This window comes from Pleurodeles waltl, chromosome 3_1 (assembly GCF_031143425.1).
Source record: "Pleurodeles waltl isolate 20211129_DDA chromosome 3_1, aPleWal1.hap1.20221129, whole genome shotgun sequence".
Classification (NCBI taxonomy): Eukaryota; Metazoa; Chordata; class Amphibia; order Caudata; family Salamandridae; genus Pleurodeles; species Pleurodeles waltl.
Window position 1 is genome coordinate 43,034,208 of NC_090440.1, and position 21,624 is coordinate 43,055,831.

General features: G+C 41.5%; 1 protein-coding gene across 2 annotated transcripts in view; it reads right to left on the reverse strand.

Moving 5' to 3' along the window:
- Nucleotides 1–21,624, reverse strand: part of ACCS (1-aminocyclopropane-1-carboxylate synthase homolog (inactive)) — an 81,024-nt gene that overhangs the window by 32,693 nt on the left and 26,707 nt on the right. For both annotated transcript variants that reach the window (XM_069221800.1, XM_069221799.1), the window contains exons 2-7: nt 17,711–18,315; nt 13,139–13,198; nt 8,854–8,924; nt 3,241–3,310; nt 1,672–1,738; nt 701–798 (exon numbers count right to left, since the gene is read on the reverse strand). In XM_069221800.1, the coding sequence (XP_069077901.1) occupies nt 701–798; nt 1,672–1,738; nt 3,241–3,310; nt 8,854–8,924; nt 13,139–13,198; nt 17,711–18,154 (810 nt within the window). In that variant the 5' untranslated portion in view covers nt 18,155–18,315. The remainder of the gene's footprint in view (nt 1–700; nt 799–1,671; nt 1,739–3,240; nt 3,311–8,853; nt 8,925–13,138; nt 13,199–17,710; nt 18,316–21,624) is intronic.

The window sequence follows — 21,624 nt, forward strand, 5'->3', positions numbered from 1 at the left end:
TTTATTGTTTAGCCACAAAATTAAAGCAATGAGAACTTTCAAAAACACCCACGAATTGAGAAAGTTAAGGTTCAGAGTAATTCAATTCAATTCACATCCTATCCACCATCAGTCTGCTTCACACATGACGAGTGAGGTCTAGGACAGAGAGAGTTATACTCATGCGAATGTGTATCCACTGTGAACTAAACTGAGGCTACCAACACTGACCCCTTAGAGAAGCAAATGGACTTTGCTGTTAATTAGTTTAGTATTATCAAAATGACATAATATTAATAAAATGATAAATTCCAACAAGCTAGTGGGTGAGGGTCAGTGACTCTTTTCTACATTAACTAATATTCTTAACATACCATTGATCAAGCTGCACACAGAAACATCTCTAACCTCTGATAAGAAGGGACATGTTGAGTGGAAGGCGTGTGAAGGATTAAGTGTCTTTCATTTTGGGTAGATATCTACTCAAATCTCCAGAGTCTGAGCGCGTCAGTTCAATGAGGAGTTTGGACATATGGATTTTTCAAAGAGGCACTTCAATAAGCTAATGGATCAAACAATTTCTGGCGTTCGTAGCTGGAATTTAAACCTGCTGGAGGCGATTTCGCCTTCTCCTGGTCTGGGCTTAAAACAACAGAAGATTCCTGTTACTTCTTTGGTGGCTGTGCTGTTCTGACCGCAATAAATGGGGCACAGGTCGTACCTTGCTATCTAAATGCACATAAAACAGCTTGACGCTACTGTAGAGGAAGATGCTTTGTGTGATCCCACCGTAGAAGGGAGTGCCAATCAACACAGCATCTGAAACACAAAACAAGGAAGGACTATTGTAACGAATAAGACAAATGCACATTGATGGCAGATCAGTCAATAACTTTATCTGCTACTCTTCCGTGGCATAAAAGTACAGAGTAAAGTACATACACATTAAAATACTAAAACAAATCAAATTGTCAAAAACATGACACACATTTAAATACTAAAACAACTCAGATTGTCATAAAAATAACATGTATTCTTAAGTGCCCTTTGTACTTTCATGCCTGTTACCACACTTTAAAAATGACCAATAGATAAAATCCCCCTCCTGATCCTGAAGGAAGATCAACATATACACATTTCTTTTCATACAGCTGGCGTGTGATAATGTGTCATATTCCAGAGATGACTGTCTCCTGTTTCTTTTAAGAAATCCCCCCATCAGAGTAACTGAGTTCCCATGCAGCAGGAAGCCTTAGCAATACAACCGCAGCTTTTTTAGTGTTACAGTAACCACTGAAACTTTGCTACCTACATTCCAAAACTAAAGGTTTGGGTCATATATTCATCCAGTGAATCACTCACTGATAAAACCATTAATCAGATGCAATCAGGCAACAGATACCTCCAGTAATCTAAAGCCTCTGTGGTTTCACCAGACGGCTTCAATGAACATTATTAATTCTACACCCACATGTTCCTAGCACCTTGAGACCCTCACGGGTGATTTGATGCTCTTTACAAATCCAGGTTTTCTATTTCTTTTTAGCACCTACATTTTACACATTTTCCAACAATCACACATCTGTGTCTAAGACCACTCAGAAAGCCTTACTTGTATAGCTCTCAAAATGCAGTCTGTGCACCACAAATACACTCATTTATTGGAACCAAAATAAAACACTCATGTCTTACCCCCAGGATCACAGAGAACAGAAGCCAGCGATGAAAAGAGTGATCCGCAGCCATTCAGCACTACCACCTAAAGAACAGAAACACAAAGAGAGTGATATGAGTGGTCAACAGATAAGTAACTGGCTTTAGCACTCTCCTATGATAGAACAAGAATGCAGATCAAGCTAATTGGCAGCAGCACTGAGGAATCAAAGCATTTTCCATCCTCTTTAAACCAAACTGACTGTCTCTGAAGTCCCTGCAGAACCTGTCAAACTGCACTTGCTGTTTGGACATGCACATGACACTTCACTTGTCCTAACCAGACTACTGCACTGAGCAACGTGTGCTTTTCAGAAAGTTGGCATGCTCCAAGCATAATTATTCCTCAACTAAGAGGAACAAGTAATAGCAGTTGCCCAACAAAGGTTTTCTACACATATTTATATGCAAACAAATATTTTTCCCTTCCTCAGTTTTATTTTTGCCACTCTGGCAGGGAACAAAGCTCTCATGGACAGGAAGTACAACCAAAATGTACTTCCAGCCAAAGTGAACAGCAATTTCGGTCCATTCAGCAGACTTTGGGGAGAAGGGCAGGAGGCAGTGACTTAACGCGTAGTAGGTATACAAAATAGTGACGGATGGAGGCATGCTTTAATTAATCTCAGCCACTGGTAATCACTTGGGCTGCAACCCAATTCATTGTTATTTTACACACTCAGTTTGGACCCAGCTACAAACAAATCATTCTTGACCCTGATCCAGTAGAAGTCCAGCCCTAATTACCAAACCAGGTCCTCCCTGCACCGTAACACAAGCAACCAAGGACTGGTTTCACCCTAGTTATGGGTTTATTAGTCAGGTACAGCTTGGTTCCAGTGACACAGGGTGGACGGGACCCACGAAGCCAAATCTGTCCCACTAATGGCGACACAATAAGCATACAAAACAGTGATGGATGGAATGCTTGAATTAATCTCAACCACTGGTAGCACACAGGCCGCAACACAATCCATCGTTATTTGGCACTCTGTGCCATCTCAGTTGGGACCCAGCTATATGCAAATCAGTCTTGACCCTGTTCCAATAGGAGCAGTCCAGCCCGAACTGCCGAGCCTGGTCCTCCCTGAACCGGAACACAAGCAAACCAGTGAAGGTTTCACCCCAGATTTGGGCTCATCAGCCTGATTTGCATATGGCTAGGTCCAAACTGAGGTGGCATGGTGGGAAAAAGACGGCTTAGGGCGCAACTGTTCAATCAGAGGACTGAAGGGACTAGTGAATGAGACAGCATGACGTCACAAAGCAGAACGTATTTGTGATCTTACAATGGAAGACATAAGGGCATAGATATTACAAGTTATTTTGTGGTGGGAAAGTAATCCTTCATTCATTCATTAGAAGTTTGTGTAAAGTAATTCAAGGTTTTCAAGAGGCTTTTCTGCCAGTACTCAAAGTGAATTTGAAAAACTTTAAAAAAAAGTGAGACTTTTTATATGAGAAGAAAGAGGGAAATGCAACTAAGTAATGTAAAACTTCAAGGACTCCTGGGAAACAATCTGTACAGAGACTTAACAAATAACTCACATTTTCTGCATTCAGAGGAGCAGGCGTCTTGCAGTAATATGTCAGAAAGCGGGCCACCTCTTCCCTTACACTACAAGTAAATGAAAAAGACAGGTGGGTGAGGAGCACATCTGATTCTGTTCATTGCTATAAGATGATTTTTCAATACTGTCTTGTGTTTGAAAGATTACTCTCCCAAATTAACTGATAAACTAAACACAGATATTCACTTGCCTGACCTGCTACCCAAGTAGTCTAACCAGGCAGATTTTCATAACAGTGTTTAATTTTGTGAATACTGAGCTAGCGAGGACCAGGTGTCAATCTACAACGGATCTATAGAAAATAGATGGTTGATAAAGTAAACCACTAGCAAATGAAGACACTTTTGACTCTTTTAGTTTAAGATGGAAACATTAATAATCACCGTATGTTGAATGAACCTTTTTTAGAATTTCATCAAAAAGAGTTTTAGCCGTCTCTAATAACCGTTTTATCAGTTGCAAACATTTTAAATGTATTTACAATTACATTTTAGACATAATGATATGTTGGTGCTAGAAATAATATTTAAATATCTTTTACACGAAACGTCCTTGGAAAGCAATTCTTGCCTAAAGTACTTTTAAAATCCCACTTTACATCACTACTCAACCTCGTAGACAAATAAGGAAAATGAAGCACAAGGTAATATGGGGCAAGATGTATCAAAATCACATTATGCATTACCTAAATAGAGAATTTTAAGAAATTGCTCTTTAGGGAATGCAAAATGGTATGTAACAAAACAGCGATTCCTACAGAATCGCAATCATTATTAGGGATTGCAACTCCTTTCGTTCCTATGGGCATGAAGGCCCATAAGTGCGAATGGGTTTGCATTTCCTGATTTGCAATTTCCTATTAGGAAATCACAAATTAGGAAATGAAAAACCAAGGGTGCTGAGGGCCTAAGTTAAAGTGCACACAGGCCCTTGCGGCATAAGTGTGCTACATGGCACTTAAAAAAATTGCACATGGTTACTATCAACTTGGAGTTGATGGTAACTGCAATTCCTAAATGTCCAGCTCGCACTTAGGAAATGCCTGTTACATGTGCATAGGGAATCGCAAATAGGAATTCTCTATATGCGATTTCCTCTTTAGGGAATCGCAAACTGTGATTCCCTACACGGAGTCGCAATTTTAGGGAATCCCAAAAATTGTGATTCCCTGAAATGGGGCTGCAGTGCCTTCATACACTGTGAAAGGCTATTTTACATTCACAAAATGTGAAATTTACCGATTCGCACCACTTGTAAAGGCAAAATCTTTTGCTACATCTGGCTCATAGTGATTTGCACACAATTACATATGATCATTTAACAAAATTCTATATTGGTTTTTATTCACAGTGGTCAAAAATAAACTTTCTAGAGAACTCCATACAGGTGGAATTAAGAGTCCTGTGCAAATGCAGGTTTTTTTCCGTGGGGAAGTCCCCTATGCCCCTACCAAATCTAGGGGTGATCTACTTTTCTTTCCACATGGAAAGGAAGCTACTCAAGGCCTAGGCAGAGGAACATCTGCAGCCAAATTGTGGGAGGAAAGGGGTCAGATCAGAGTTTAGCAATGCCCACAAACATACATGTTTGTTGCGGTTCAAAACTTTCAATGCAAACAGTGCATTGGAACACCCACTTCCAGCCATTGACTGGGGTTTAATATTGAGGGTTTCTCCGTCCTCATGGCAGAGAAATCTGCAGTAGTAAATGCATTTACGCTTTCATGAATTCCTTTGTGAATGCTTGGCAGATGTATAAAAAAAAATTTAAAAAAGGAACGTTTGGTTGTAAATTTGCATTTATGAATAGAGCCATAACCCTCAAAACGACACCACATGAAAGTCCATAGGAACCAACAAAACAACAACACAAAACATGACTTCAACAGGTCAATCAATCCAACAGTTCATGATCTCTTATGTCGGGCTCTTCACTTTCTTTGACTCTCAACAGCCTAAAGGCCTGATTTACACCGTCTTAAACGTGACGATATCCCATCCGCCACATTACGATTCCCACAGTATATAATAGGATGGTAATACGGCAGAAGGGACATCCGCCACAAACCGTATCTGCCAAACTCTAAATCAGGCCCTAAGTAAAGTGCTCTACTGACATCTCCTCACTATCAGTGGAAGCAGCTCCAACTTAGGAACGCATGTCACTCTTGTGCTGGAGGTTTCCCAACCACTAAGACTTTCTACCACACAGGGAAAGTACCTCTAGGACAATCTGGGTGTTTTGTGCAATTCACACAATGAGCGGTGTAGGCACCTCTCCGAAGGACCTGTTGATTATGATGAAATATACACCAAACACATTAAGGGATGGTGTTGTGGAGGATCTGGACTCATCAGTGTAGTACACAGTTTCTGCAGCCATAGTACCACTGTGCAAAGAATTGCTGAAATTGGCCCCCAGGCCAGTTATTTCACTCCTCGCCCAAAGGGAAAACGAACTGAGGAGCTTCACAAATGCTAAGAGTTAGAGGGCAGAGCAGGCAGCATTAAACATCAAAGCCAAGCACAAAGATGACCCTTCCCAAAATAGTTGTCCACTTTTGAAATAAGTCGTCCTACCCAAACAAAGGACTACCCTCACCACCATCTTCCTGGTAAGCAGATTTACAAGGTACATGATGGCCATGATGCCCCTGATAACTTTAGTCTTAAGGACCTCAAGTTCTCTGAGAAGGGTTCAGATGAGCATGTTTCTCAGATAAGTTTTACAGATGGGATTAGAAGTCATACCCTTGGATTCTGGACAAAGGCTTGATGAAGACGACATACGATCCCAATCAACACCAGATGGATCCAAGAGGCAGGGCCATGGATGATGAGGGGGAAGAGATGTTTGATCCTGATTACTTGTATAATTCCCAGAATTCTCCGGGTCATGTCTGACAAGGTGGCCATCGTTTGTGCAAATACGGATGCACTGGCCTTTATAAAGTCAGAAGCAAGCTCATAGCAGACTGCATGGCCCCTAGCTGGAAGACAGGGTGGACCAGATATCCCAAATACATATTTCTTGAGTATGTTTATGAAGAATCCCCAAAAAAGAACAGACTACTCCAGAGATCGCTGGCAGTACAAACTCTCAGATATTTTCGGGCCATCGAACAGGATTATTGAGTTCATTGAGGAGCCAACAAATGCATCGGGCACACCCATGGACCCAGGCTTACTGGCCAGATGAACTCAGTATGCCATCTGTTTCTTAGGTAACTTAAATAGCACAATCCCTTCTGAGCAGTAATGCTTCTTATTAGAGGAGATCCCATGTTAGGTGACTTGGAGATATCTATAGTGCACCTGGTAGCCGAGAACTGTTTCTATACTAACCCTTTCCTAAAGAGATTGGGAATCGAGTAAACATCTTTACTGGCTAAGGCACAGGGTTCTGTCCACAAAGTATTTGGCCCTAAGATTTTTGATGGTGCCAGTGAAGCCAAGAGGCTCTTTTCTGGGGATCAGTTTTACAGACGTACCCACTGTGGGCAAGGTTTTAGAAGATGGAACCTATTACAGGCTCAGAAGGGCTGGAGTACCTTCTTCTCCTCAAGATCCACAGCGGGCCAAACGGTTGAGGCAAAAGAGATTCAGAGGATTCTCTTAGAGCAATTAAGGAGAGTTTGCAAGGGAGTATTCTGCATTATTCCACTGTAAAAGGCAGTAAGGTTAGTGGAGTTTTCTCATAATTACAAGTTGGCCGGGGCTGGCAAGGAATGATGCCTGCCCATTGCTCTAACTAGTGTGGAGGGTGAAGGAATCTTTTCACACCACTGTGGAATTCACAGGCAAGGTTTTCTGTTCTTCCGGAGATGTTGTAGGGTTCTCTAATTCTTCTTCCTCAGTAGGCCTCGATTCTGGCAGACCTTGAGGGGATCCCCCACCCACCACTTGGGGATGGCAAGTTATGCTGTGTGTCGAGGATTCTAGCCAATGGCAGGTTCCAAGACTTTTTGGAGGAGGCTTTGCTCCTTACCAGTGAGCATAGACTTCTGGAATTCTTTAAAAATACCAGTCTGTATGGGGACGATGTTTGAGTTAGTGTCTGGAGAGAGGTGGTGAACCCACAGGATCACACCTAGTACACAGCCTCAATTTTCCGCCCGAGTTTTCTGCCCAAGGTAAAAGCCTGTGCAACCAAAAATCTGTTTCAGTCTGCATACACACAGAAGCGGCCCCACTGGGCAGCTTCCTGTCGATTGCAAACTAGTCAAGGTAATAAGATTATCAGGGTAATAGGATTGTCTAGGCAATAAGAAGTGAGGTAGGCATATTTGAGGGATGTGAATGTGGTTCTGCATATGTTGTCCAGTTGGCCAGCTAAAGGAGCTGTGTTCCAGGAAGACATAATCTATAGTGTTATGCCTGTTGAACAAAAGTAGTGTCAGACGTACAGACACTGGTTTTGTGGGCAGAATATTCACCCAAGGTAAAGTAACTTTAAGTTTGCAAAAAGACCTAATCTAATATCCTTTGATTTCTTTGCATGCATCGTTGTTGGATAATTCTAGTCTGTGTGGGGTGGGATGGTGATGTGCAGGACAGAGTAGAACGAGTGAGTGAAGGTCTAACATAGTGAAACAGCTGTGACTCTCCGTTAAGAAGAAGAAGACTGTACCAGTGAGTCACCAACCATGGCATGATGAATTAAGTAGATCGCGCAGGAGGATGCCATTCTTTTGACTATGTTCGGAGTACATTCAGCTGAACGGGTAATGGGGTCCAACGCTTTTATGGATGGAGTTAGACTGGGAAACATTAGGAATTGTGCCACCAGGTCGACAGATTCTACTTGAAGACTGTCTTGAAGGTGACTTCTATGATAGTTAAAATGTTTTCAACATGCATAATCCTCGCCTCCAGGTCCTCATGAAGAATAAAAGGTTTTCTAACTACCGTAAATGAAAGTTTATATCCTATTAAGGACTTGGAGATGAAGTTTATATCACTCAGGATTAATACTGAAAATATTTATTGTTCTGGTACATACTTGATTGTTATGAGTATTAATTCTGTGTTTGATCTTTTATGTGCATGTTCAGACGCTGGAAGATGGTTCATGTATTGTATTTATCTATCTATCTATCTGAGACAGTGCACTAGTCAAGTATATTACTGAAGTTTTCTTCAATAATGTGTTTTTGATTCCATGTACAGAACAGTACAGGAGAGGCAAAAGAGGAATGGAATGCAACTTCATGTTAATAATCGATGGCAATGGAAAAAAGAGTTGATTGGTCACATATTTTCTGTTGGTGATATGGTGATTCCCATGGACGCATAGGAAGTGCAGTTTGGAGGACGTTTACTTGGGTCTGATGTGACAAAAGCAAAATCAGAAAAGTTAATTATCACCTCTGTGTCCTTAACAGGATATAACTTTATTATTATGACAGCTAAAGAATATGGATATGTCATCCCAAAATGTGACAGCTGCTGCTGAAGCCTGCCACCTCTAAACTCATTGCATGCTTTCTGCAGCTCCATGCAGCTAGGCCACATTTCATGTACGCAGACACCTTGTTTGTGCTTCAGTCACAATATACCATAAACTCCCACAGACACAGGCAGCTACTCACAACATATGGCCCTTCCAGTCTGGGTACTGCAGAAGCGGGGGTTCAATGTGGTTCATGTCGCTCTGGGTCAACTTCAATATCCAGCAGTGGTGACCGAATTGAGGAAAAAGAGAAAACAAATATGAAACTGGTGACATTGTCATATCCCATGGATGGTCTTCAAAACTGGATTTCTTTGGTTGTGCATCAAGCAGGGATGTGGAATTCCTATCGCCCCATGCCCGGGACATCTTGTTTGGGGTCAAGGGCAACAAGTTTTTATGTTTACTTTGTCCTTGGGACAAGTAGGCCCAACCCTCTGCAGCACAAACCCTTTGGCTGCCTGTTTACAGAGAGTGGAACTCTCTGCAGTTGAGGTAATGTGTTTCCAAAAAATAATGCTGTTCGAACTTGTATTTATGGTTCATTATTTGAAAGCCTTCATTATTAGGGTGAGTGCTGTAAATAAATGTTTTAAGGTCACACTTCACTACTGACGTTGGTTCCAGTGCAAACAAAAAAACGTGTATACACGTTTGAAATGTTTAGGCTGTGAGGCTAAGTATAAGGCTCCCAGAATGCTCTCTGATTAGATGCAAATGAAGTGTCATTTAGTAAAATGTGTTGCTGCATGCTAGTATTTCCCAAAAATATTTCTAATGGAAAATCAGTGTAACCATTTTAAAAACGAATATGGGAAGCATGAAAATAAACAAACACTGACAAAGCCAACTGGTCCGACATATTTTTTATAAGTCTTTTAGTTTCATCAATGCGTGTCTTGTTTTGACATGGCTTTTGTAACACTTTATTGTTGTGGGAGCTACCAGGCCCTCAACATTGTAACAAACACTGGCAAAAACCCCCCAAAAAGTTTTTGAACTCTAAAAGCACACGTTGCCACCAGTGGCATAACAAAGGCCCCGCTGCCGCCCTCCAGGGGGCCCCTTCAGCACAGCACCTGCCCTGAGTGAGTCTGGAGAGGGGGCTCCTCTATGTTCTTTGCAAAGGGGCTCCCTCCAGTTTCGTTACGTCACTGATTGCCACTGTAGTTCCTGACACTGAACAAAACTACTTTGTGTGCCAATATGCTCCTTGTGGAAGAGCAGAATGCGATCACTCACAGTAAAGCCAGCCGAAAGAGAGAGAAATAGAAGTTTAGTAAAAACAAAATGTCTTTGTTAACACCAGACCTAATTAGGGACCAAGACCCGCATGTAGGTAGCTTTTTGCATGTCACAAACAGCGACTTTCGCTGTTTGCGACGTGCAAAAAGCACATTGGGATGCACAAACCCAGTTTTGCGATTCAGTAACTTGGTTACCGAATCGCAAAACGGGTTTGCAACTCGCAATTAGGAAGGGGTGTTCCCTTCCTAATTGCGACTCGCAGTGCAATGTAGGATTGTTTTGTGACCGCGGGCGCAAACCAATCGCAGTTTGCACCCATTTCAAATGGGTGCTAACACTTTCGCAAAAGGGGAGGGGTCCCCATGGGACCCCTTCCCCATTGTGAATGTCACTGTAAACATTTTTTCAGAGCAGGCAGTGGTCCTGCGGACCACTGCCTGCTCTGAAAAAATTAAACGAAAACGTTTCATTTTTCGTTTTTGTAATGCATCTCGTTTTCCTTTAAGGAAGCAGTCACAGACATGGTGGTCTGCTGTCTCCAGCAGGCCACCATCCCTGTGAGGGCGCTATTCGCAAGGGGGTCGCAAATTGCGACCCACCTCATGATTATTCACTAGGTGGGCATTTGCGAAGCCCTTGCGAATCACAAATGGTGTCAGGGACACCATCCTACATTCGGATTTGCGACTCGCAAATTGCGAGTCGCTCTGACTCGCAATTTGCGGGTCGCAAATCTCAACCTACCCACATGTGGCCCCAAATTCTTAAAGAAAGTCACAAAAGTGCACGCATGGTATATGTCGTACCCCTAATAAATATTTGTGAACTGTATTTTAGCATGGGTAAATACGCATGTGTAGATTTGCTCATGTGAAAATCTATTGAGCATTTGCAAGTTCATTTTCCCTCCGGCCACTTTCTTCCCAACCCTGGAAGAAGTTCTAATTCTGCCATTGTCAGGAGTAAATGTCCAACCTTTCTTATTATGGGAAAATATTAGAGAGAAGCTGGTGAAAATCTTTAAAACATGCAGGTTAGTAGGTTTGCAGACTCAAAGGCATTCCAGCCCTGGAACTATTGCTTACTGCTTCCTCCAGCCCCAGTATGCAGATCTGCAGAAAGGTGGCAAAATAAGGAAAGTGCTACAGTAGGGATTGAAACTGCAAGTATTCAAGCCCTACTATGGTAGTAGCCCTGGCATAATCAGAGAGGCTATTATCAGAGCTCTTACATAATGAGATTGCTGCCATAATTTGTCGCCACACTACATGGCACCAAAGGGACAAGTAGATCTTTTACAGGACAAGTAGATTTGAGAAGCAACCTGTCCCCTGGACAAGTAGATATTTTAATAAATTCCACACCCCTGATCAAGTGAAATGCTATGTCAGGACACATAAGAGGATGCATTGGAACCCAACGGTCTCATTTATTTGGTTTTGTAGTACAACCTTAAGGCAACTTTAACTGTGTTTTTCACTAAGGATATTGCCATAAATAATTGATTACTGATAAGCAGGTTGCAAATTCAGCAGCCAAAGATTACACTACAATGTGAATGTAAAGACTGGCATCTTTCTGTATAGTTGCAGGCAGGACCACTGGAATTATGCGCAGAGGTGGCCCAAGTTATGCGGCACGGTTGATTAAATTATGTGACAAGAAAAGGCAAAATATGCAGTGTAATGTGGCACATTTTATGATAGAATTACTTCATTATTTTGCCATTTTTGCACTTGCTAGTAATGTCTGCGCATAGGCTGTACCTTATCAGTATCAATTTAACATCCAAATATAGCAATAAGCAACAGGAAGGTGACCAGTCGATCTGCTCTGAGTCAACACATGCTGAGTTTTTACTAACTTTTGAACTGTTTGAGCTAGAAACAATTTCTTTGTTAAATTCTGTAGATTATGCAGCTGATGATGGATTGAGTGGCAAATCCATAATTATTCAATGTCATGGATCCATTTTAGTTTGCTCGGGAAAAGGAGATTAGCTTAGCCTCGGCTTGCAGGCCTGTGCCCTTTTACCTAGAAAACATGCTAAGTTTTATTATTCATCTTTCATTCATTTTAACAGTACTTGCAGTTTTTGCATTTTATAAGAAATGCTTTTATGTTATAATCAAGTGCCGTTCAGTGAAAGCGTAATTGTCAGTAGTGTACGTATTGCATTGTCATCATGTCCCTCTGCTTCACAGAATATGAAAATGTCAGGCAATTTTGTTATGGTACTGACAATCCAGGTTTACGCACACAATCTGACGCTTAGGCACATACCCAAGTCAGGATATCTGAACGAACAATACCATGGGCCTTATATAAACACACTGTGAGACCAAGGTCATTAGAGGGGGTTCCACCCAGGATCTTCCATCTACACTGCACGTCGTTTTTCAGCAGACCTCAGTCTTTGCGTCTCGATTTGGGGACTAGAGGCAGACCTTGCTCCAAGGTAACGGGGGTTGGGGTGCTTTTCATGGATATGGTTTGGGCAGATTAGGTGTATCATACCTTGCTCTTTTTATTGCAAAATGTTAGGAGTGTTCATATTCACATCACTTATTTTTACAATCCTGATTTTGTCTCGTCATTATCCTAATCTTTGCAGCTCAGGTATTTTATAGTAGATTGCAGTCTTTTCAATATATTGACAACTTTCCTGCATCTTCTTCTCTGCCTGTGTGTGTCTAATAGACTCATTTCTAATGAGTTAAAAGGGTAAATCGTGTTGCACTGCGAATCCCTGAGCCGCTGCCAGAAATCACCTTTACTATTCATGTTTTTGGTGAGATGCTGCTAGAAGCCAGAAGGGCTGGGCCAACAGTTGCCACCTGTTTGGGAGTGACTCAGTTGTCTACAACCAGAGGTGCTGCTGCCCCTCATCCAGCAGTCTTGTAGAGATACAAGGGTCCTTACGACAGCAAAAACGCCGTAGCCACACAATCCCTTATTTCCAGTGGCCCTGGTTGCAGGTGACCTACTATAAAAAAAGAAAAGCTATGGTAAAGTAAAATATGTAAAAGGCAAGACTGTCACAGATGTGTGGGTTTGACAGTACTACCGGAACTGGGTGTATTTAAAAGCTTGTTAATAGAAAGCTAAAACAAACCAGTCTCTCGCAGTATTAGAGTGAGCCTCATGTAAGATTGCAACATGAACGCAGAACTTACCCGCTTGGACATTAGGTCAAAACAAAGCTTATTTTCACTGGTTCCAAAATTAATGATACCCTAGGGAAACAGAGGAAAACACAAGTTAAAATACTTTGGTTTACAGTTTAGGTTCGGCAGCTGGGATACATTAACATGGAACAAAATGGAACCCACACTCATATAAAAAAAAGTCATATGATCACACTGTTCAACTGAGAGCTCTCGGGAAATCTCCATGCAAGTGTGCTTGGTGGGCAAGTGGCAGGCTGGATGTAGATTCATAACTTCATAATCAACAAATGCATAATTGGAAATCTGTAACCAACATTCACAGCCTACAATGATCTGGATACCAAGACATACAGCACAATTTAACTCATTTCAATGGAAAAGAAACCTACCCTTGTACCAAAGAATACTCTTTACAAAGACAATTTAGAAACTCTTAATTTAACTCTAAGGTTTACCCATAAAACATCAAATTAACAACAACATTACATGAAAATCAAAACATTAATTGGGCAAAGTGGATCAGTTGGAGGCGTGAAAGGAAGAATATACTTTAATAAATAGGGCTGCATGTTTTGCAGAACAGGAGTGCCAGTTAAGGCCATGGGGTTATAGAACTAAAGCAGCACAAACATGACTTGAAGCAATTTTGGGATCTAATTGCGATTTACAAGGAAGAGCATACAAGCATGAGCTAAAATTAATACAGGCAGAGGAACAAGCTGCACATGTATGTGCTTTGTACCAAACACTGGATGTATTATGATGAGATGTAACTGAAACAATCAGTTTCAGCCTCTTTTTGAGTCAGGAACAGTCATCCAAAATATTTTACAAGTCACCTGTTCATCAAGTGTCCTGGTTCTCAATGGGATTCCCAGGTGTATAGTCAAAGCAGATATAGCCTTCCGGTTAAGACCACAGTCAACTCTTATTTGAAGATGCTTGTGATCGTAAACTAGCCCTGATTCTTAGATTGGTTCAGCCCTTCGCTCTAGTTTTAAAAAGGGTGCAGAGCCAATACAGAGGTTTATGGAACAATTGCCTAACTTGATAATGATACCAAGCAGTTCGCAAATATCTAGTCTCAGTGGACGAAGCTAACCTATTCTGTTTTTTTCTCGCACGTTTTAGTAAGGGACGTAAGACCTTGGATAACATCACTACTTTATAGTTGTTGGTCCAGAAACAAATTAAGAGGCACAACAATCACATTTTATGCCTGTTTCTTACAGTATTCCTCAACCTTTAATATAGTTAATAATGGAATATTATGGTTGGAACAAATCAAACATGGAATATCTGACGAGTTCCTGAAGCCATTTAGATGCTACACTTTAATTTGTGGCTACTGGGGAAAGTTGAAAATAATTGCAACAAATTACGATCTGAAGCAGTATTGCATGCTGACACTTCTGTTTAATGTATATGTAGCTGACATTGAAGAAGGTCTATGAAGAGTTAAAAACCTGCTGAAAATAGGAGGTCAGCTTGTCCCCCTACTTCCGTATACAGATGATATGATACTGCCATCCTGGACACAACCCGCTTGATTTACAACGATCACTTAGTTCACTTCTTAAGTATAACAAAGATAACAAATTGTTAGTGGGTATGAACAAAACCAGAAATACAGCATTTGGCAGACTGAAAAGTTGAGAGAACTGCAGCTTGGGGCAAAATGAAATGGACCTACATGACTCTTACCAATATAAAGGGGAGCCCCCAAACCCATCTAAGTGTATTGAAGATAAAATCTACTTTTATTCTATTGTCATTAAGAAGGCTAGATGTTATTTGTCGAGTCCTTCAGTCTCTTGTAGTCCCTAGTTCCAAAAATATATTCCATTGCTGACATAAAATTGGATCTTCGATTTAGGGGAAAAGATTTAATCATGGCCTTGAAATCTGTTGGAGCAACTGTCTTCAAGATATCTTAAACCTGCCGAACAGTTGCTCTCTAACTTGACTTGGGCTTGAGTTAAGAATGGTTAGCAAGACACATACACTGTACATTCAATTTTGTTAGAAGTTGATAAGTGCCAATTTTGATGGAAATTTCTCCCTATCTTGAAAGCCAAGCTCCTGGACAAAGAATTTAAATGGCATTTTAAATCAATTACGGTTATCTAAACGATAGAAACACCAAATACTCGTGATTTTAAAAGAGTAGTTAAAGAAGCTAATTAAAACTCCCCTTTTTGTGAAAGTCTGGGAAGATTTAGTAATCGGAAAACAGCATAATTCACACTGGACACTTTAACCTCACTAACACCTCAGAATTATTTAGTTGACCATTATCAGAATAGTCTTCGAGAAAAATACATAATGTTTAGCCTTCTGCAAATTCCAATTCTGGATCTAAAAGGAGGTTGGCAGAGGGATAGTAAGTTCCTATGTCATACTTGACCCAGAACTCAAAAACCAGCCAAAGCTATTACCGATCACTGCCCTTGTCAGACAATTCTTTCACTAAAAGCCTGACCTAATCTGTATGAAAATCCTTCACCCTGCCAATCCCCTTACTTGACTACATGTAACTGAACCAGTACTCACCTGTACTCTGTTGCTTATTGCTCTATGTAACCTATCTAAAGTGGTTACCTGCACTCCGATAAGTACCACTCAATGGACCTTGAACTAAGTGATTACATGCATTGTGATTTGCACTGCTGTATGTAACCTAAACTAAGAGCTACATACACTCAGAAACACACTGTTTTGGGTAAGTAAACTAAGCAGTGACATGCCCTGAGATATACTGCTCTATGTGACCAAGCGTTTGCTGTTTCAAAGGGACTCCAAAGCAGCTTCAGCAATGAATTTGTTTAACAGGGTTAATGTTCCTGCCAGAGAACAACAACCCTTAGAAACTGCAAGAGAAGCTGAAAAAGAGCAACTGAAACATTCTGCAGCTTCTGACTAAGGTTCACTGAAGGACAAAGGTTCAAAGAAATGACTAGGAGACCTTAGAGCGTTCGAGGAACTGATTACATGTTGTTTCACAACCATGACCTTTCCCCCAGTCTGTGCCTAGATAACAGAAAGTAAATAAATTACTTCAAGTGCAGTTTAATGTCCATGACTGAGATGTGCACGACTAGCCAAATGAGGTCTTTTGTCAACTTGTATGGCCTTTAAAATACTTCAGTGGGTACGCTTTCTTAGTCTGCATGCCAAACAGTACACACATCTCCTCCGCCCCGAAGATCTGCTGCGATGTCCCATAGCCTGCGGGCTTTGAGTTTAGGGCTCTGTGCATTGTGTGTAGCTCTGCAAATGAAGAGCCCTCCATTATCAAAGGTCTTCCCCTGTAATGCAATCATGTGAGCCACTTTCTGATTCTGAAGACAGTACATAGGAGCCATCGAGCACTGATTCCTATGAAACATTAGGATGGCGCAGAACTCTTACCAGGTTGCAAGGAGATTTAAAATGAAGTGTTCACTCTGGATTAACGAGCATTCTCTGATATTTCCCTATAATTTTCCAGTAAAGTTCTAGCTTTTTGTTACATTGTTTTAGCCTCACACATATCCTGCTTCTGTTAAAAGAATAAAAACATAAAAAACACTGCAGTCTGGAGAGGTTACTGCAGAGGCAATGGGTTTCTGTGAGAGATAATGAACTAAGACTACTCTACTATTCATGTTTCAAGTAAAATATGACTGTCAAGAGCAGAATGGGAGAACAATGCAGAGGTTACGCTACAAAGGATCAAGAAACACCTATGGAAAAAGAGAGGAGTTTGCACACAAAAATCTACTTCTGGAAAGGCAAGTTAAGGGAAGGAGTGTAGGCTACAGCACATGAGAGCAGTTGCCCAATCTGCTAGTTGGCCAAACACCTACAACAGTTAGATTCCCATTTTACGCACAGAGGGGACAATACTACAGTATTTCATATAATTAAATGCAGTTTAGCATGAATGAGAGGGAGATAAGGTAATTATGGGGACAGCCCAAGACATTTGTAACTGACAGTTCTTTAGAATAGAAAAAACGAATTCTAATGGTTGATGTTTTACATGATTCTGTAATTCAGAAACAGCTTAAAATCCCTGTAACAGTTCTGGAATTGTTCCCTAGAATAACACTAAAATGGTAATAACGCATGAAACTAAGCCTGATCACCTCTGACCATTTAGTTACCATTTGTAATAGGGAACACTGGGCTTTTGGAGTGTGTTTTACCCAAACAGGACATCTGTGTTCTTTGCATTTGACATATCAACGAAGGAAGCTATTCTGTTAAGTGGACAGTGGGTTCACTATAACTAATTGGAGAAACGGGAAGCCTGCTTGTTTGCACTCTAACTCTAAATAATGTAACACAACATAGCATATTATGGATAACTCGCACATGGTCCTCTAAATTTGAGCAGTTGGGGTAAAGTAGGCATATGTGTTTTTTTTTAAAAGAATGAGCATCTTTACCTAGTTAAGTACAAAAGAATAAATGACAGCTTGGCTATGCCTGCATTTCGGTTACATGTGCCTTATAACACACCAGGATGCTTTCCTACTCACTGGCATTTAAAACAATCAGCTAGGACCAAGAGACTGCAGCAGACATACTCACATTTGGATTCTTATCCTCGTCATACTTGTCGATGTGGTAGGCATTGTAACCTTCTTCAGATGATCCCCGGAAGCCCCAGAGCAAGTTCCCTCTCGCAGACAAAAAGGGGCTGTTCTGGAACTGGCTGCTTGTGTAAAGGTTGTTGTGTGTGCTTGGCGCAGGTGGCGCATTTGCCCGGGCTTCTCGAGATATGATGCCTCCAAGTCCTGAGCTGGCCATTTCAGAGAAGAGCTGCGCCAGGCCCTGGCCCACAGGAGGAGTGGCCGGAGAGGACATTGTGCCCCGCTTCAGGATTGTGATCATCTGTGCAAAGACATTGAACATGCGGAACTCGTGCTCACGGTCCTGTTCAAAGCGGCGCTGCTCTAGCTGCATGCGTCGTTCCTCCATCTCGATGTCTCGCTGCAGACGCCGCTCTTCCAGCTGCAGCAGGCCCTCCTCCATGGCCCGCTGTGAGTGTAGAGTCTTTAACAGCAGCTCGTCCAGGGTCTCCTTAGTTCTCAGCCCCTTCCGCTTCTTCCGCCGCTTGTGGAAAGCACTGAAGCCTGGACGAGGAACTGCACCCTGGTGGACGGTGGATGAGGCCAAGTTGGGCTCGCTAAAGCCTATCAGATATAATGGGGGCACAAACAGTATGTAAATAATTTTCTCAAAGAATCACCAGAAAACAGCATTGATAGTTTGTTGCAGAGTCACACAACTGAAAGGCATAAACTCAGCTAACACAGTCTGAAATCAAAGGTGACGCTGTTTGGAAATCTGCCATGGAGCAAAGATTACTTTGTGGACTGTGCCCTGTCTCGCATGAGGTGTTTAGTTCGTATACTGAATAACTGCTAAGAAGCAGCTGCAGTTCCATCAAGAAACATATGACAGATGGAAAGAGGGAGCAGTGCACGCTGTACAGGCACAGAATTAACTTTATAAATTACAAGAATATACAATAATACTTATATAAAGCTAATTTATTATGAATACCTAATACACTTATACACACACTACAAACCATCAAGGTCTCAAGCAAAGGTCGTGTGATGGAGTAAAACTTTATAAATGTACAGGGTTTGTTAATTATGCAAGATTTTGCATACATAATTGCAAATTACCTATACTATCACACAGCCTAATGGAGCTAGCTTTCTCCATCATGCAAGGTTGAAAACATAATTATACCCACTAGAACTCTCAACTGCAACACTCAAGTTAAATCCTATCAATACTAGAGCCTTCGTGGCTATCTAATCCTCTAATTTCAGAGTTCTTTAGAACGAAAAGTCACTCTGCTCAGTTGGCACACGTCCACAGCAACTCATGAAGAAGCAGGAGCACACTGACATCTGGGCACATACAGCATTTTCCACTCCAAGCTGGAAGACCCTTTCGCAAAGGCAAACATGCCCTCCAAGCAGCAAGCACTCCTCCCACTAAAGACCACAAGCAGTAGAAAGTCATCAAAAGGTGAACAAGCCAGGGTGATGATCCCCTCAAGGTGGATCGGGCAGTCTGGCAGTCCATGGTACATCCCCTTTCACCACACATCACCTACTAGAATACCTGTGGGAAGAGATAGGCCGACTGAGTTAGGCCATCGAGGTATACTATGTCGTAGAACGCAAGCATGTCATATTTTGGTCCGACGTGTATGGCACATCAATCATGGCACAAACTGACTGCTCTCGAACCTTCATCCTTTGACTTGAGACATTGTTTATTGCATCATGGGTCCGCCTAGAGGTGTATTTTAGTCTCACAATTTTCCTATTGGTTGTTTGGGAGTGTCTGTCTGCCTCCATTGGAATGAATGAGGGACTATTAACATCTGAAATCAGTAGGTGAGTGGCGCTAAAGGATTGGAGAGCAAGCACTGACCAAAGCATCTGAAAAAATTATGCAATAGAAAAAAAAGTTACCTTTTTATCTGTTGCATCCATTTGCAGATGTTTTTCTTTGCACCATCACATTTTCACAGTTTCACGTTTGTACTGCGTGAACATGCCCGATCCGCATGCCATACAAATGCCAAACATTCTGGCTTTTGCTGGTAATTGTTTAAAACGGGTCACATATTCTTCTGAAAAAGACTAGCTGTACACGCAGAGATTATCTTGACATTTTAACAAATAAGAGTGAATCATATACACTCTCACTCACCACCACCCTGAAACTGAAGGAGAACCACCACTGAAGCAGCATCTGCCTTCCTAAACAGGCTAAGACAGTGATAAGGTAAGATTTTGTCAAACCAACAGAAACTGCTCCTTTCTCATAGTAACAAGAACAAAAACTTAACTTAATAGGAAACAGGGTTCCCACTGCTTGCTAGCGGCTGTAAAAAGACAAGGAAGCTGAAATAGTGGATATTATTACATGAAAGAACTTTAAAGCCTACTATTTATCCGGCGTTGCCTAACTGACTTGTTTCTTCTTACCACTTCCACTGAGATAAACCTCTCTCGAATTACTATGTGACCTGTAGGGCTGATTACCCATGTGTCCTATGTTTAGTTTGCTAGCCACTTGATTACCTTACTTACACAATGATGTTATCAAAATAGGGCATCCACATTATATCCTGATACCAAGTACCTATTCAAGATCCCCCATCACTTAACCACAACTCTAGGCTTAAAACAAGTTCACCAAATTGAAAGGCAACATCTCTCCTTCATATATATACTAAATAAATGATCTACATGGTGGCAATGATGTAACATCTGTATTTTGTAATGAGCCTTGGGCAGAGGTTTTGATATTCTGCCTCCTATAACCTGAGGTTATTAGCCTGCATCACTATCACTGTATACCGATAAATAAGTTGCATTCATTGGGAGGACACGATGCTGCATGCTACTACACAGTTCCTTCCTAGTCCTGAGATGCGCTTACTTCGCCTACATGCTCCTACTCTAACCTCTCCCGTACCTTTAACAACGGATCCTCTCCTCAGCAAAGATAGTCTTCCTCCCTCCGAAATCCCCCTTTACAGCCATCAACCCTCCCGAATCCAAACCAGAGCAGCCTATATGAGAAGAGCTAACCCAAATAACCTTACCCCCATCTTGTCTGTCCCTTTTTAATAAGACCCAGAAATCTTCCATCCTCCCATTATCCTTAAAGGCAAGTGCCACAGCTCCAGAATAGTCATCGCCAACTTTATACAAATTGCTGACCTCATTAAAATGAACAAATAGGAGTCCTGGCTCAATGCCTATTTCCAGTCATTATTGACTCCTTAGTAATGCCAAACTACTCCTTAATCACAGAAGGACAGATATCTCACGCATGGTGTCAGAATCACTTTTAATATTAAAGTTCCAAGTAAGTGCTCACAAGTTGTTGTGCCTCCTTTTCATTTTTCAAATGGCTGAAGTTTACCGCTGCAATTTAGGTCTCTTACACTCAGACCATGTGGATCACTTACCAGCCACCACAGTGAGAAGCTAGATTTGAGTTAAATGGCATTTCTAAACACCAGCTGCCTCAGTGATTCTAATACTGATTGTGGAATAGGCAACTGTAAACCATTGACGTACCTTAAGACTCTCTCTTGCAACTCCAGAACCTTTATCATCACTCAGTCTTAGTGACACATAATAATAATCAAATACTAGACCTCACTGTTGCTAACCACACATAGATTGAATGGCATCTTACCAGTAAGAGGGACTGCTCTGACCGTTACTCATCCCTTTCCAACTAACAAACTCACAACCATCTTCTCCTTTTAAAACTCGAGCTTAGAACTACTGATAACACTCACTGCATAATCTGACTACCCTGCATACATTGTTCCAAAATTGTCTCCCTACTTTTACACAGATTATGTTGAGTGCATGCTACCTGCATTCCACAAGGTTTTAACCTTGTCAATGTCCTTACAACCCTTGAGCCCAGCTAGCCACAACTTCTGAAAC